At 41.5% G+C, this 16572-nt stretch overlaps 1 protein-coding gene across 1 annotated transcript in view; it reads left to right on the plus strand.

The window, feature by feature from the left end:
• b4galnt4a (beta-1,4-N-acetyl-galactosaminyl transferase 4a) overlaps positions 1-16572 on the plus strand; it is a 373302-nt gene that overhangs the window by 230325 nt on the left and 126405 nt on the right. Inside the window, exon 4 of the mRNA XM_060915089.1 lies at positions 16288-16383. Coding sequence (XP_060771072.1) covers positions 16288-16383 — 96 coding nt within the window. The remainder of the gene's footprint in view (positions 1-16287; positions 16384-16572) is intronic.

The following is a 16572-nucleotide window of genomic DNA, read 5'->3' on the forward strand; positions in this document are numbered from 1 at the left end:
TTGCTCTGTGGAAGATAGTTGGGGAGAATCTGTCACCAAGATGTGAAGCATTCACAGAAGTACAAAGTCACTGGAGAAGACTTGGGCTGTTGTCAAACCAGGAATGTAAAATAAGCAGTAGATCATCGACTGAACTACTCGATATGATTCATCTATTATTTATTCCATTCTATAGTTTTGTAGTATTTAATATTTTTAAGTTCAGTTCAATTTTATTTGCATAGCATTTTTAATAATATACATTGTCTCAAACCAGCTTTACAGAAATCCAGATTCCTAATGAGTAAGCCAGAGGCATAAAAAAAAATAACAACACCTCCCTGAGACAACATGAGGAAGAATCCTTGAAAGTAACCAGATCAAAATATAATATAGATATGTAGACACTGCCTAAAAGCAGAGATCCTGATGAGTGTATGAGCAAAATATTTGCAAGGGCACAAAATAAACCTGAATAGAATAATAATATTATAGCATATGAACCATCGAATTATGTAGTGTCAAGTCAAGTCACGTTTATTTATAAAGCACTTTAATAACAACAGCAACAACAGCTGGCCAAAGTGCTGGACAGGCAAAGTAGTACGACTTGATAGACAACAGAAAAGACAACAAAAAGAGAGCATAACAATATACACATACATACAGATAAATAAATAAGACAATCATGCTGTATTGAGGGCGGCACAGTGGTGTAGTGGTTAGCACTGTCGCCTCACAGCAAGAAGGTCCGGGTTCGAGCACCGTGGCCGGCGAGGGCTTTTCTGTGTGGAGTTTGCATGTTCTCCCCGTGTCCGCGTGGGTTTCCTCCGGGTGCTCCGGTTTCCCCCACAGTCCAAAGACATGCAGGTTAGGTTAACTGGTGACTCTAAATTGACCGTAGGTGTGAATGTGAGTGTGAATGGTTGTCTGTGTCTATGTGTCAGCCCTGTGATGACCTGGTGACTTGTCCAGGGTGTACCCTGCCTTTCGCCAGTAGTCAGCTGGGATAGGCTCCAGCTTGCCTGCGACCCTGTAGAACCGGATAAAGAGGCTAGAGATAATGAGATGAGATGCTGTATTGAACGCCAGGGCATAAAAATGGGTTTTTAGATGAGATTTAAAAACAGCCAAGGAAGGAGCCAGGCGTATATGCAGTGGCAGCTCGTTCCAGAGCTTAGGTGCAGTCACTGCAAAAGCCCGGTCACCTCTGCTTTTTAGCCTAGAGCGAGAAACAACAAGACGGAGTTGGTCGGCTGACCTACATGCCCTAGATGTTGTCTGAACCTTTAGAAGATCTGATATATAAAGTGGAGCCAGACCATGTAAAGATTTGAAAACAAATAAAAGAATTTTAAAATTTATTCTATAAGGGACAGGGAGCCAGTGAAGGGCTGCAAGCACAGGTGTAATATACTTCCACCTTCATGTTCTGGTTAGAAGGTGGGCTGCAGCATTCTGAACTGGTTGAAGACGGAATAAGGAGGAACAGCTAATGCCCACATATAGGGCATTGCAGTAGTCTAGGCGGGAAGAGACAAAGGCATGAATAGCCATCTCAAAGTTTTTGAGGGATAAGAAGGGCTTAACCTTGGATAAAAGCCTTAACTGGAAAAAAATAGATTTTACAACTGTATTTATTTGTTTCTCCAATTTAAAATTACAGTCTAAAGTTACACCAAGGTTTTTTACAGTGTCTTTGACATATGGTTCAAGGGGGCCTAAGTCTCCATGTGTATCACAAGCAGCACTGGGCCAAAAGACTAAGACCTCAGTTTTATTTTCATTAAAGTTTAAAAAATTTAGAGCCATCCAGGCTTTGATGTCCTCTAGACAGTCTAATAAATGTTTAAAGGAGTGGGGGTCATTATGTTTTAATGGCATGTAAATCTGCGTATCATCTGCATAGCAATGGAGGGAGATGTTGTATTTTCTAAGGAAAGTGTTGTGTATTTTGCATTAACAAATTGCTGCATTGTCTTGTGACAGTGATACAGTCATGAGATACGCATCGCAGTTATCAATACATATTTATTCCTTTCTTTGACACCGCATGTCATGCGCCAGAAACAACACCACGACATATATTATGGTGTGACTCTGCTGGGTGCCTGGTGGACAGCAGTGAACCAGCGCTTTGACTTTACATCATAACTATATAGTTATGATGGAATATCAAACTTGATATGTCAAATAGTTGTCTGGTTACATCTGTCATGTCCATGGGCGTTGGCACACGCACTATGCCATTAGGACTGATTACCACGTACCTGTTCCTGATTAGAGCGCAATCACAGCATATACACAGAAAGATTCTGAGTAACACACAGACTTTGCAAAGTATACGTTCTGTACCCTGCTTCTGACATTACTAAGCCTTATATTTTGTATCACTTTTCTGGTTTTGACCCTGTTTGTGTTTTTGGACTTTGAGGCCCACTTTACACGGGGACGGTCTGAAACAAAAACACGAAAGTCCGTTTTCGTTCTCACTTTTTTCCACGTCTACACGACCGTTTTTAAGGAGGAAATCTGCGTCTATACGGTGATGCATAAATGTGTGGAATTCAATTGGATGTGCATGCCAGGCGGCTTAGTGGTGCTGTGAAAGACCTCCGCTATGTCTGCACGCATGCGCAACGTCTTCCGTCTTGTCTGATCTGCACATCTGCACCGCGAAAACTTTGACTACTCTGCCTATGGCTACTCGTGAGGTTGCCAGAGCAGCTTGAAGGTCCGTTGGATCGATGTAATCAGACATGCTGTAGCCGTTCTATATGAGTGGGTGGAGCACAGAGGACGGCAGAACAGAGATCAGGTTTACAAATAGGCTTTATTGCCACACTTTTCAGTCTAACAATATTTTTAAACCAACAGACACACACGCAACCGGCGTCTAGCTTGGGGATGAGCTTCTCTGCTCTCCCTCTTTAAATAGGGCGCGGTCACTGGGAAGACACACAAACACAGGTTAATTGACATCAGGTGTAGTGATTCTGCCACTTACCTTCCCTGACTCCACCCTCCTGTCACAGACCGGCGCTTGACCACGCCCCCGCTGCCACACATGCTCTTACTATGACGTAAACGCATACCCGACGTGAGCAGATCCGAGGAGAGTTTCGCGTATTGGGTAGTTTAGACGGGTATGCAACGGGGGCTGTTTTTAACTTATCCACTCTGGAAGGCGTTTTCAATTTTTCCGTTTTTCAGCCTCGAAAACGCCGTCCCCATGTAGATGAAAGGCACTTCTGATAAAATATTTAGTTGTTTTTACCCGACAGTGTCCTCGTGTAAACAGGCCCTGAGTATTGTGTTACCTCTGATATCCTGTCTGTCTCACTCGACCACTGACTGTTTTTCGACTCTACATTTTGGATCTCTTTGCTAGTATGCTTTCAATAAAACTTTTTTCTGCGATTACATCCATGTATCACCCTTACGTGACAGAAACTGTCAATTGTCCAACAAGCTAGTGGACTAATAAAACTGTTTTAACTAGTTTTATATGAAATTGTTGTGAATGTTGTCCATAAAATGCATTAGTAAATAATTCCATGGTATTTTTTAAAAAGCAAATTAAAAAATAACCACAGCAAGAAGGTCCGGGTTCGAGCCCCGTGGCCGGCGAGGGCCTTTCTGTGTGGAGTTTGCATGTTCTCCCCGTGTCCGCGTGGGTTTCCTCCGGGTGCTCCGGTTTCCCCCACAGTCCAAAGACATGCAGGTTAGGTTAACTGGTGACTCTAAATTGAGCGTAGGTGTGAATGTGAGTGTGAATGGTTGTCTGTGTCTATGTGTCAGCCCTGTGATGACCTGGCGACTTGTCCAGGGTGTACCCCGCCTTTCACCCGTAGTCAGCTGGGATAGGCTCCAGCTTGCCTGCGACCCTGTAGAACAGGATAAAGCGGCTACAGATAATGAGATGAGATGAGATATATACACACAGTGGTGCTTGAAAGTTTGTGAACGCTTTAGAATTTTCTATATTTCTGCATAAATATGACCTAAAACAACATCAGATTTTCACACAAGTCCTAAAAGTAGATAAAGAGAACCCAGTTAAACAAATGAGACAAAAATATTATACTTGGTCATTTATTTATTGAGGAAAATGATCCAATATTACATATTTGTGAGTGGCAAAAGTATGTGAACCTTTGCTTTCAGTATCTGGTGTGACCCCCTTGTGCAGCAATAACTGCAACTAAACGTTTCCGCTAACTGTTGATCAGTCCTGCACACCGGCTTGGAGGAATTTTAGCCCATTCCTCCGTACAGAACAGCTTCAACTCTGGGATGTTGGTGGGTTTCCTCACATGAACTGCTCACTTCAGGTCCTTCCACAACATTTCCATTGGATTAAGGTCAGGACTTTGACTTGGCCATTCCAAAACATTAACTTTATTCTTCTTTAACCATTCTTTGGTAGAACAACTTGTGTGCTTAGGGTCGTTGTCTTGCTGCATGACCAACCTTCTCCTAAGATTCAGTTCATGGACAGATGTCCTGACATTTTCCTTTAGAATTCGCTGGTATAATTCAGAATTCATTGTTCCATCAATGATGGCAAGCCGTCCTGGCCCAGATGCAGCAAAACAGGCCCAAACCATGATACTACCACCACCATGTTTCACAGATGGGATACGGTTTGTATACTGGAATGCAGTGTTTTCCTTTCTCCAAACATAACACTTCTCATTTAAACCAAAAAGTCCTATTTTAGTCTTATCCGTCCACAAAACATTTTCCCAACAGCCTTCTGGCTTGTCCATGTGATCTTTAGCAAACTGCAGATGAGCAGCAATGTTCTTTTTGGAGAGCAGTGGCTTTCTCCTTGCAACTCTGCCATGCACACCATTGTTGTTCAGTGTTCTCCTGATGGTGGACTCATGAACATTAACATTAGCCAATGTGAGAGAGGCCTTCAGTTGCTTAGAAGTTATCCTGGAGTCCTTTGTGACCTCGCTGACTATTACACGCCGTGCTCTTGGAGTGATCTTTGTTGGTCGACCACTCCTGGAGAGGGTAACAATGGTCTTGAATTTCCTCCATTTGTACACTGTCTGACTGTGGATTGGTGGAGTCCAAACTCTTTAGAGATGGTTTTGTAACCTTTTCCAGCCTGATGAGCATCAACAACGCTTTTTCTGAGGTCCTCAGAAATATCCTTTGTTCGTGCCATGATGCACTTCCACAAACATGTGTTGTGAAGATCAGACTTTGATAGATCCCTGTTCTTTAAATAAAACAGAGTGCCCACTCACACCTGATTGTCATCCCATTGATTGAAAACACCTGACTAATTTCACCTTCAAATTAACTGCTAATCCTAGAGGTTCACATACTTTTGCCACTCACAGATATGTAATATTGTATCATTTTCCTCAATAAATAAATGACCAAGTATAATATTTTTGTCTCCTTTGTTTAACTGGGTTCTCTTTATCTACTTTTAGGACTTGTGTGAAAATCTGATGATGTTTTAGGTCATATTTATGCTAAAATGTAGAAAATTCTAAAGGGTTCACAAACTTTCAAGCACCACTGTATATATAGTAATCTATAATGTCAATAAAGATACAAATTTTTTGTCCGGTGGTCAAGTGTTTAAGATACATTGTCTTGCACTTATGATCGGGTTCCCTGTGGTGGTACATGTTCGTATGTACGGACACCATACGGTCGCAAAAGCCATCAAGAATCAGGTAAATGCATCACCATATTCTCTTAAGTATGGGGCTCCGCCCTGCTACAAGTGTAGAAGAATAAAGACAAACAGTACAAACAATGTATTGAAAGATGATTCAGTATGAGCATACTGGAAATAAGAGGACAGGCTTTATGATTACAGCAGCAGTTATTAGGAAGTAAAAATCGACAGTATCAAGGTCAGATTGTCTACTGAAGCAATGGTGAGACTTGGGCATAAATAATTTTTAGGAAATGCAGATCTTTATAAAATTAACATGAGACCAACCAGAGCAGTGGAAATTGAGTCACAAGTGCAGTTAATTCAAGAAGGAGAGGAAGTATGAGGATGAATCAGATGGGTTTGAAATGCGAGAGGAAGTGTGTCAGGATCCACACCAGAATCACTTTAGACAATGAGTCTCACTTAACAGAGAGAGAGAGAACAGATTATTATGTATACTCTTATCCTACAGTAGTTTAGTGTACAGTGTGATCAAGTCTTTAACGAAGATATCAGCATCCTGCCACTTATAGTATGAATCAAAAGTTTGGACACGCCGACTCATTCATAGGTTTTTCTCTATTTTGACTATTTTCTACATTGCAGAACAATACTGAAGATGTCAATACTATGAAATAACATATGGAACATATATGGAATTATGTTGTAAACAAAAATTGTTAAAATGAAGAAAAAAAAAGTTTCATATTTTAGATTCTTTAAAGTAGCCCCGTTTACCTTGATGACACTTTGTACATTATTAGCATTATCTTAACCAGCTTCATGAGGTAGTCACCTGGAATGTTTTTTAATTAACAGCTATGCTTCGTCAAAAGTTAATTAGTGCAATTTCTTGCCTTCTTAATGTGTTTGAGATCAAATAGTAAATAATAAAAATACAGTAAATACCCCTATTCCACAACTGTAGTCATGTATATTATGTCAAGAAGCGCTCAATTAAGTAAAGAGAAACAGCATCCATCATTACTTTAAGACATGAAGTGAATTTTAATTAATAAAAAAAAAGAAAAAATGTTGAATTAGAAAGTGTGTCCAAACTTTGGACTTAGTAGCGTCTGACTTTTTTGCTGTTAATTGTTATGCATGATGGTCTTCATTCTTGTGCTGCTCTGACTTTGGATGTTGCAGTAATAAACACTGATAAAGTATATATAGTTGTGTCTACCTCTCTTGCTGTAAACAGTAGAAAATAGCAGAAAATCAAAAGGAAGATCTGGGAAAAAATATCATTTGAACAGGGTGTATTTATAGATGTCTAATATCAGTGTCTATCTCTGGCCTACTTTTAGCTATGGGATAATAATTCAAATTCAGACCACAGAGTAAAAACACTCTGATCTGCTACAGGGGAAAAGTGATACAGCTGGTTGGTGCTGTGAATTAGTTACTGGATCTGGCTTAGTTCTACCTCCTCCTGGATTATACCGTAGCAACATAACTTTCCCTGACACAGAAACCCAGGGTCAGCAACACAGGACCTGGAGAGGCAGGACTAGAGCAACAGATCAGTATAAGTGAACACTAGGTTTAAGTGAGAGATGTTCATCTGCTGCTGTGGACAGTAAAAAAGGTGTGTGGATGAACTGTCTCTAATCTTCTTTTATTGATTTCATTTGAGCACTCAGCAGTGGGAAAAGGGAATCAATGCCAAGTTAACAGCAAAGAATAAACAGTCGCTTCGGTGATAGCATTCCCCTGTCTGAGAAAATCATGTCTTGAGGCATTGGACTGAAAATGAGCCATCATGAAAGTAAAGACATGACCAAGGTTACTGTAATTGGCTTAATTGACATCAGAAAGACATTACAACCATCCATATGCATGCCAGCTAACACTAATCAACTCTGCCAACTGGTGCAGTCATGTCTCGAGGATGAAGATTTTCTGGTTTATGCCAGAGTTTTATTGGTGATCTTGATTAACATTACTCCAGAATCTACAACGGTACAGACATCTTAGTGCCGTGGTCACCAGGTGTAGTTGAAACCAAACATATATATGGATACTTTTTCGACTTCTCATATTAAGCATAGTCATGGTATACCCAGGGACAGATCTAGACCGATGCATGTACATCGGTCATGGGGTGTTTGTTTACTTTACCACTAGCCAGCTACATGGGCTATAGCCATGCTCAACCAACAGACCAGTGGTTCAGGATCCGACCACCTATGGTAAGTGGTGATGCTTACCTGACCTAATTACCTGTATTCTCATGATGCTTTGTACAGCATGACTTGAGACAAAGAATCTAGGTCAAACCAATAAAATGCTCCAGAAAGAGGTTCTCATCTCATCTCATCTCATCTCATTATCTCTAGCCGCTTTATCCTTCTACAGGGTCGCAGGCGAGCTGGAGCCTATCCCAGCTGACTACGGGCGAAAGGCAGGGTACACCCTGGACAAGTCGCCAGGTCATCACAGGGCTGACACATAGACACAGACAACCATTCACACTCACATTCACACCTACGCTCAATTTAGAGTCACCAGTTAACCTAACCTGCATGTCTTTGGACTGTGGGGGAAACCGGAGCACCCGGAGGAAACCCACGCGGACACGGGGAGAACATGCAAACTCCACACAGAAAGGCCCTCGCCGGCCCTGGGGCTTGAACCCAGGACCTTCTTGCTGTGAGGCGACAGCGCTAACCACTACACCACCGTGCCGCCCCCAGAAAGAGGTTGAAATTCAAAATTCGCCATAAATAACAGGCTGAGCCACGGTCGTAGCAGGTCGTGCCTGGGCTGTTTTGAAAGGTCTCAGGGAGAGGCTTGTAAAGTTTGGCAGGGCTAGGACTTTCGGTGGCTGAGTTATGAATTTTTAAATCCTGGCGTGTGCACGCGGCTGGAGCCAGGGATCATATTAAAGTTTTCGATGAGCCACACTTGCGCAGGGCTTCAGGGGCGAATAGTGGGCTGATCCGCAGTCATAGTGGGCCGAACGTGGGCTGTTTTGAAAGGTTTCGGGGAGAAGGAGGTGCCTGTAAATTTTGTCAAGGCTAGGACTTTCAGTGGCTGAGTTATGAATTTTTAAATCTCGGCGTGTGCACGCGGCTGGAGCCAGGGCTCATATTAAAGTTTTTGGCGAGCCATGCTCGCACAGGACTTCGGGGATGAATAGCAGGCTGAGCCGCGATCATAGCGGGCCATGGCTGCCCTCTTCAGAAAGGTCTCGGTGTGCTCTATGCCCCTGTGAAAATCCATAGCGATCTGGTATGAAAATATTTCTGCAGATGTACAACTGTCAGATTCTTGGGCTGGATCCGTCCCTGGTATACCCCCTATTTAGGACTAGTCCAGCCTGATGGTGGAACATTGTTCCACCTGCACATTCACAAACAAGAACTGGTCCAACAGGAATCAATGAAACTTTAGTGGTCTAAGGCTACGTTTACATTAGACCGTATCTGTCTCGTTTTCTTCGTGGATGCACTGTCCATTTACATTAAACCGCCTGGAAACGCCGGGAAACGGGAATCCGCCAGCGCCCACGTATTCAATCCAGATCGTGTCAGCTCCGGTGCTGTGTAAACATTCAGAATACGCGGATACGCTGAGCTGAGCTCTAGCTGGCGTCTCATTGGACAACGTCACTGTGACATCCACCTTCCTGATTTGCTGGCGTTGGTCATGTGACGCGACTGCTGAAAAACGGCGCGGACTTCCGCCTTGTATCACCTTTCATTAAAGAGTATAAAAGTATGAAAATACTGCAAATACTGATGCAAATACTGCCCATTGTGTAGTTATGATGGTCTTTAGGCTTGCCATCCTTCCACTTGCAAGTGGTAAGTGATCTGCGCTGGGATCACACACACAGCGGCTCAGTCCCGAATCGTGGCTTGTGCACTTCACTCGCGCGCTGTGTGAGCTGCGCAGGGCCGGAGTGCGCACCCTCCAGAGGGCACTCGCTGTTCAGGGCGGAGTGATTTGGAGCGCAGGATGCCTGCGGAGCCGAGTGTATCCGTGTATTGGCGTTGCTATGTGCACGCAAATCGTGTATTGGTGTTGCTGTGTGCACACTAATCGTTTTAAAAACGTTAATCTGATGATCCGCTGATACGGTCTAATGTAAACATGGGCTAACTCATTTACCTCTCGGGACATTACAGAAAAGTGAGTACATCATTATTACTGAGCTCAACTAAGCTATTGCTAAGTTCAACAATGAAAAAAATGTGTGAATTAACAATGTTCCTATGTCTAACCTTAAAGTGCCATTCCACCATTGGATGTATTCTTTGGCATAAAATACAGTATATTTTATGACAACATGACTAGACAGAGAAATCTTTTAGCTTCAAAATGATGTATCAAACATATACTTGTCGTTGTCAAAAAATTATTAATTTTGCGACCAAAGTCACCTACCCTTTTAATTTCCGCGCGGTAGTGAAACGTGATGTCATCGGTAGGTTCCCCTTCTTGTGTACCACGTGTCGGTCTATTTTTAGACCAGGAAACCCCCAAAGTGAGAGAGTCATTTCTCCTCGTATATGGGGGCCAAAAAAATTGCGAAAAATTTTGAGTTAATCTTTCAGTTAGCTAGATTTATTGGTATTAGCTAGATTTATTGGTATTATTTTTATCGCGTTCTATCCACCATTGCTGATAATATGTGCCACGTCACACGTCACGTGGTACACAAGAAGGGGAACCTGCCGATGACATCACGCGCGGAAATTAAAAGGGTAGGTGACTTTGGTCGCAAAATTAATATACTTGTCGTTGTCAAAAAATTATGTTTGATATATCATTTTGAAGCTAAAAGATTTCTCTATCTAGTGATACCATTTATATATGTTGTCAAAATATATTGTATTTTATGCTAAAGAATACATCCAATGGTGGAATGGCACTTTAAATGCTCTTAGATAGTAATCTTAGATATTTAGATAAAAAACAATATTGCTGGTTCCCAAGTAGCACAAACCAAAAAAGCTATCAGAGACATCCAGTTTGAATCCAGACAATACCACAGCCAGCTGTGGCCCAGAGGCCAAAAAACCAAACTCAACCATGTTCTCTTGGTGGGAGGGGTGGCATACTCTCTCTCTACTTATCAATCACAGCTACACTAGCCAATCGTGGGCATCTGTGAGCTCATGTAAAGGGAGGATAGCGGTTTACTCCATGCATGTTACACCACCCCATGAAGCAGCAGTTTGAAAAGATAAGGCTAGCTACTACACTATATACAGTAGTGTGCAAAAAAAAAATGCTGGAGACCATAAATGACTTCAAAAAATAATGAAAAGAAATGGAATGTTTCAACATTAAAAACATACTATAAACAGCAGTAAGCCATAAGAAATGAAACAAAGTCAATATTCGGTGTGAGATGACCCTTTGCTTTAAAATAATAGCAGTCTCGGGTACAATGAGTGCAGTTTTATAAGGAAATGAGCTGTAGGTTTTACTGAGCATCTTACAGAACCAGCCACAGTTCTTCTGGACACTTTGTCACACTTGCTTATTCATTTTGCACCAAAACCCAGCAGCCTTCATTATGTTTTTTTCTTTTTTAATCTGAAAAGTGCTGTCTTATGTAATATGCTGCTCAGAAACAAACATTTTTTCTGTAATATTTAATTTTGTGCTGGAAAACGAACGTTGGGAACTCTAACATGTTTTTGTACTGACTCGATAATGGAGAAGTCATAAAATATACTGTACATCTATAACAAAATTTGTATAAAAAAATAGGGGCCTAATACTTGTGCACAGTACTTTATGTGTGTGGAATATATATATATATATATATATATATATATATATATATATATATATATATATATACGTATATATACAGTGGTGCTTGAAAGTTTGTGAACCCTTTAGAATTTTCTATATTTCTGCATAAATATGACCTAAAACATCAGCAGATTTTCACACAAGTCCTAAAAGTAGATAAAGAGAACCCAGTTAAACAAATGAGACAAAAATATTATACTTGGTCATTTATTTCTTGAGGAAAATGATCCAATATTACATATTTGTGAGTGGCAAAAGTATGTGAACCTTTGCTTTCAGTATCTGGTGTGACCCCCTTGTGCAGCAATAACTGCAACTAAATGTTTCTGGTAACTGTTGATCAGTCCTGCACACCGGCTTGGAGGAATTTTAGTCCATTCCTCCGTACAGAACAGCTTCAACTCTGGGATGTTGGTGGGTTTCCTCACATGAACTGCTCGCTTCAGGTCCTTCCACAACATTTCAATTGGATTAAGGTCAGGATTTTGACTTGGCCATTCCAAAACATTAACTTTATTCTTCTTTAACCATTCTTTGGAAGAATGACTTGCGTGCTTAGGGTCGTTGTCTTGCTGCCTGACCCACCTTCTCTTGAGATTCAGTTCATGGACAGATGTCCTGACATTTTCCTTTAGAATTCACTGGTATAATTCAGAATCCATTGTTCCATCAATGAGGGCAAGCTGTCCTGGCCCAGATGCAGCAAAACAGGCCCAAACCATGATACTACCACCACCATGTTTCACAGATGGGATAAGGTTCTTATGCTGGAATGCAATGTTTTCCTTTCTCCAAACATAACGCTTCTCATTTAAACCAAAAAGTTCTATTTTGGTCTCATCCATCCACAAAACATTCCAATAGCCTTCTGGCTTGTCCACGTGATTTTTAGCAAACTGCAGATGAGCAGCAATGTTCTTTTTGGAGAGCAGTGGCTTTTTCCTTGCAACCCTGCCATGCACACCATTGTTGTTCAGTGTTCTCCTGATGGTGGACTAATGAACATTAATATTAGCCAATGTGAAAGAGACCTTCAGTTGCTTAGAAGTTACCCTGGGGTCCTTTGTGACCTCGCCGACTATTACACGCCTTGCTCTTGGAGTGATCTTTGTTGGTCGACCACTCCTGGGGAGGGTAACAATGGTCTTGAATTTCCTCCATTTGTACACAATCTGTCTGACTGTGGATTGGTGGAGTCCAAACTCTTTAGAGATGGTTGTGTAACCTTTTCCAGCCTGATGAGCATCAACAACACTTTTTCTGAGGTCCTCAGAAATCTCCTTTGCTCGTGCCATGATACACTTCCCCAAACATGCATTGTGAAGATCAGACTTTGATAGATCCCTGTTCTTTAAATAAAACAGGGTGCCCACTCACACCTGATTGTCATCCCATTGATTGAAAACACCTGACTCTAATATCACCTTCAAATTAACTGCTAATCCTAGAGGTTCACATACTTTTGCCACTCACAGATATGTAATATTGGCTCATTTTCCTCAGTAAATAAATGACCAAGTATAATATTTTTGTCTCATTTGTTTAACTGGGTTCTCTTTATCTATTTTTAGGACTTGTGTGAAAATCTGTTGATGTTTTAGGTCATATTTATACAGAAATATAGAAAATTCTAAAGGGTTCACAAACTTTCAAGCACCACTGTATAATAATAATACATCTGTTTTGTATAGCGCTTTTCATGATACTCAAAGACGCTTTACAGGAGGTTCAAACATACACACACACACACACACACACACACACACACAGACACAGACAACAGATAAATAGGAAGGTGATCTGCAGGAAGGTGACGTGTCAAGTATCATATGCAGTCTTGAACAGGTGGGTTTTGAGATGGCGCTTGAAGGAAAGTAGTGTATCAGAGTTACGGATGGCCAGGGGGAGGGAGTTCCAGAGGGTAGGGGCAGCGATGGCGAAGGCTCTGTCTCCGAGGGTCCAGTACTTGGACGTGGTGATGGGAGTGAGGAGGTTGGCATCTGCAGAGCGTAGTCGTCGGGTGGGGGAGTGGCTTATATATATATATATATATATATATATATATATATATATATATATATATATATATTAGTGCTGTCAAGCGATTAAAATATTTAATCGCGATTAATGTCGCGACTGTCATAGTTAACTCGCGATTAATCGCAATTTAATCGCACATTTTTGTCACATGAAAAACCATTGTAATTCTCTTATCAGCATAAAAAAGTGAATGGGCTTGCTTTGTACCAATGTTTTTTTTTTTTATTGCAGAGCATAACACGTCTTGTCACAGCCACCGACATCCATAACTTCCATATTAGATGAGAAAACCAAGGGATGAAAAATAAAGTGCATATCACTGTGAAAATAAAAAAATGTTTTATTTTACTCTTCATTAGTTTCTTTTGAAGAGAAGTATTTGCCATAAAAGAAGAAAAAACATAACAAAAATAAAAACATTCATTATATGTTCAAAAACGTTCATCATAGTGTGGCGCTGTATTATCTCATTCTCACTGCTTATAACTCTACACCTCCCCGGTGGAGATGAGCTGGGAAACTGAAGACTGAAGGAACAGTATTGAAAAGTATTTTTCCAGTCTCACCTGTGAAAGGTAATCCCATGTGATCGCGTTTGGACGGTAAACCTGTTGGTACAGTTAAACGCAGCACATGAATGAGGCATCTTTATTCTCGGCTACTGTCTAGACGCTATACCAGAGACGGCTGAAGAATCTCCACTTTGCCCCATCCAATATGGCGGCGAGGATGTTTATATGTCTATGCCTTTCTCCATCACTCACACGTACTCTTATTGAAGCAGCGCGCGACAAGCCTCAACAGGAACTACGGGTGACTCGCAGGGCCAAATTAGAATTTGCGTTAACGGCACTATTTTTTTTAATCGCGTTAAATTGAGATGCGTTATTATCGCGTTAACTTTGACAGCACTAATATATATATATATATATATATATATATATATATATATATATATATGGACTACATATGTACCGTAGAGTACATATGTGGACTACAGCTCGGCGTTCAACACTATCATCCCGGACATCCTCATCAACAAGCTGCTCCACTTGGGCCTCTCCACCCCCATCTGCACCTGGATAAGTGATTTCCTCACCAACCGCTCACAAGTTGTCCAACTGGGCCCCCACCTCTCCTCCACTATCACACTCAGTACAGGTGCACCGCAAGGGTGTGTTCTCAGCCCTTTGCTATACTCCCTGTACACTAGTGACTGTTCCTCAGCTCATCCCTCCAACACCATCATCATATTTGCAGATGACACCACAGTCGTCGGTCACATAGTAGTGGGAGATGATGAGACACACTATAGGGCTGAGATCGAGAGGCTGACAGTATGGTGCCATAACAACAACCTTGAGCTCAACATATCAAAGACCAAAGAGCTGATCCTGGACTTCAGGAGGAAGCGGCATATGGATCCACCGCCACTCTTCCAGTGTCGAGAGGGCCCACACCTTCAAATTCCTGAGAGTCCATATCGCTGACAACCTCTCCTGGACAGCTAACACCACTACCATCATCAAAAGGGCACAGCAGCGTCTCTACTTCCTGAGACTGCTAAGGAGAAATAACCTAAGGGAGACGCTGCTGGTGGCCTTTTATCGCTCTGCTATAGAGAGCATGCTGACGTACTGCATCACAGTGTGGTATGCAAGCTGCACTGTGGCACAGAAAAAAATCACTGCAAAGGGTCATCAGGTCTGCAGAAAAGATCATTGGCTACTCCCTGCCCACACTTGACAGCATCGCCTCATCCTGTTACCTCAGCAGAGCAAAAAACATAATCAAGGACTCCTCTCACCCAGGCCACGAACACTTTCAGTTACTTCCCTCAGGAAGGCGTTACAGGTCTGCCAGAACCCGCACAACCAGATTCAGAGACAGCTTTTTCCCCACAGCCATCACAACATTCACTTACAGAAATAGGACTTCATCATGCTGAATGATTATCTTGCCTGGTTGCACTACATTTGCACTTTCTAGTACTGTGATTTTTTTTTTTTTTCCAAAAAGAGGAAAAGGGGAAAAAATCTATTTTTATACTGCCTAATATATATTTTTATACTGTTTCTTATGTGACCTGTCCTATGATGTGTATGTATCGGTATGAGAGTATGGCGCGAGTGAGTGTATGAATGTATACTTCTATGCACCAGAAGGAGTAGCACTTTTTCGTTGTGACATGTTTTACAATGACAAATAAATGATTCTGATATATTATGGAACTAGCATACCCTTTTTCCTTTCATTTTGTTTTAGAAATAATTGGATTTTTTTTTGTTATTTAAAAAAAACAAACCAGTTTTGTTTCTGGACCAATGGATAGTGGAAATGCACTATATCTGGATGCAAAGTTTTAGTATTTTGCATAGTGGATAAAGGCTTGTGTGTGTGTGCGCATGCATGCGTGTGTACCCTGCAGCAAGCTGGCCCTCACAGGCCCTGGACTGTAGTCTTGTATTATTAATGTGTAAGCTGTTCTCTGAGGCTTTGAGCTTCCTGCAGCAGGTTAGCCCGTGAGCCATCCCAGTAGAGAGATGAGTAGAGCGGTAACTTTGTAGCCTCCTCCATATTCCTTTTCCTCAGGATATCCCTGCTCTCTGTACTTATCTCATAAGTCTAATCTCATATGAACCGAGAAGTTTCTCAAATAAAAACATTATTTTCTGTCGGCCCTTCATTTTCTGCTTTTTAGTTTGAAGCCGTAGGCTGTGTTACATTGTCAACTATAATGATCTCTTCATCTCTCTCTCTCTCTCTCTCTCTCTCTCTCTTTATTTTTCCCCTCACAGTATAAGGGTCAGGCAAACCTGCACGTGTTTGAAGACTGGTGTGGCTCATCTACAGCTCAGCTCAGAAAGAACCTTCATTTTCCGCTCTTTCCCCATGTGAGTATGAGTCCAGTGGTGTGTGATTTATTGGCTTTATGTGATTCTCTACTCATGTCAGACCATATCCACAAACATCCTCCAGTTTTAATTCTTTGTTTTTTGCTTCTGGAATGTCTTTTGTTTGCATTTATTTATTTGCTTCTGAACTTGCTGGGTCATATAGAAAGTCATACACGTTAAATGTTA

This window comes from Neoarius graeffei, chromosome 2, assembly GCF_027579695.1.
Source record: "Neoarius graeffei isolate fNeoGra1 chromosome 2, fNeoGra1.pri, whole genome shotgun sequence".
Classification (NCBI taxonomy): Eukaryota; Metazoa; Chordata; class Actinopteri; order Siluriformes; family Ariidae; genus Neoarius; species Neoarius graeffei.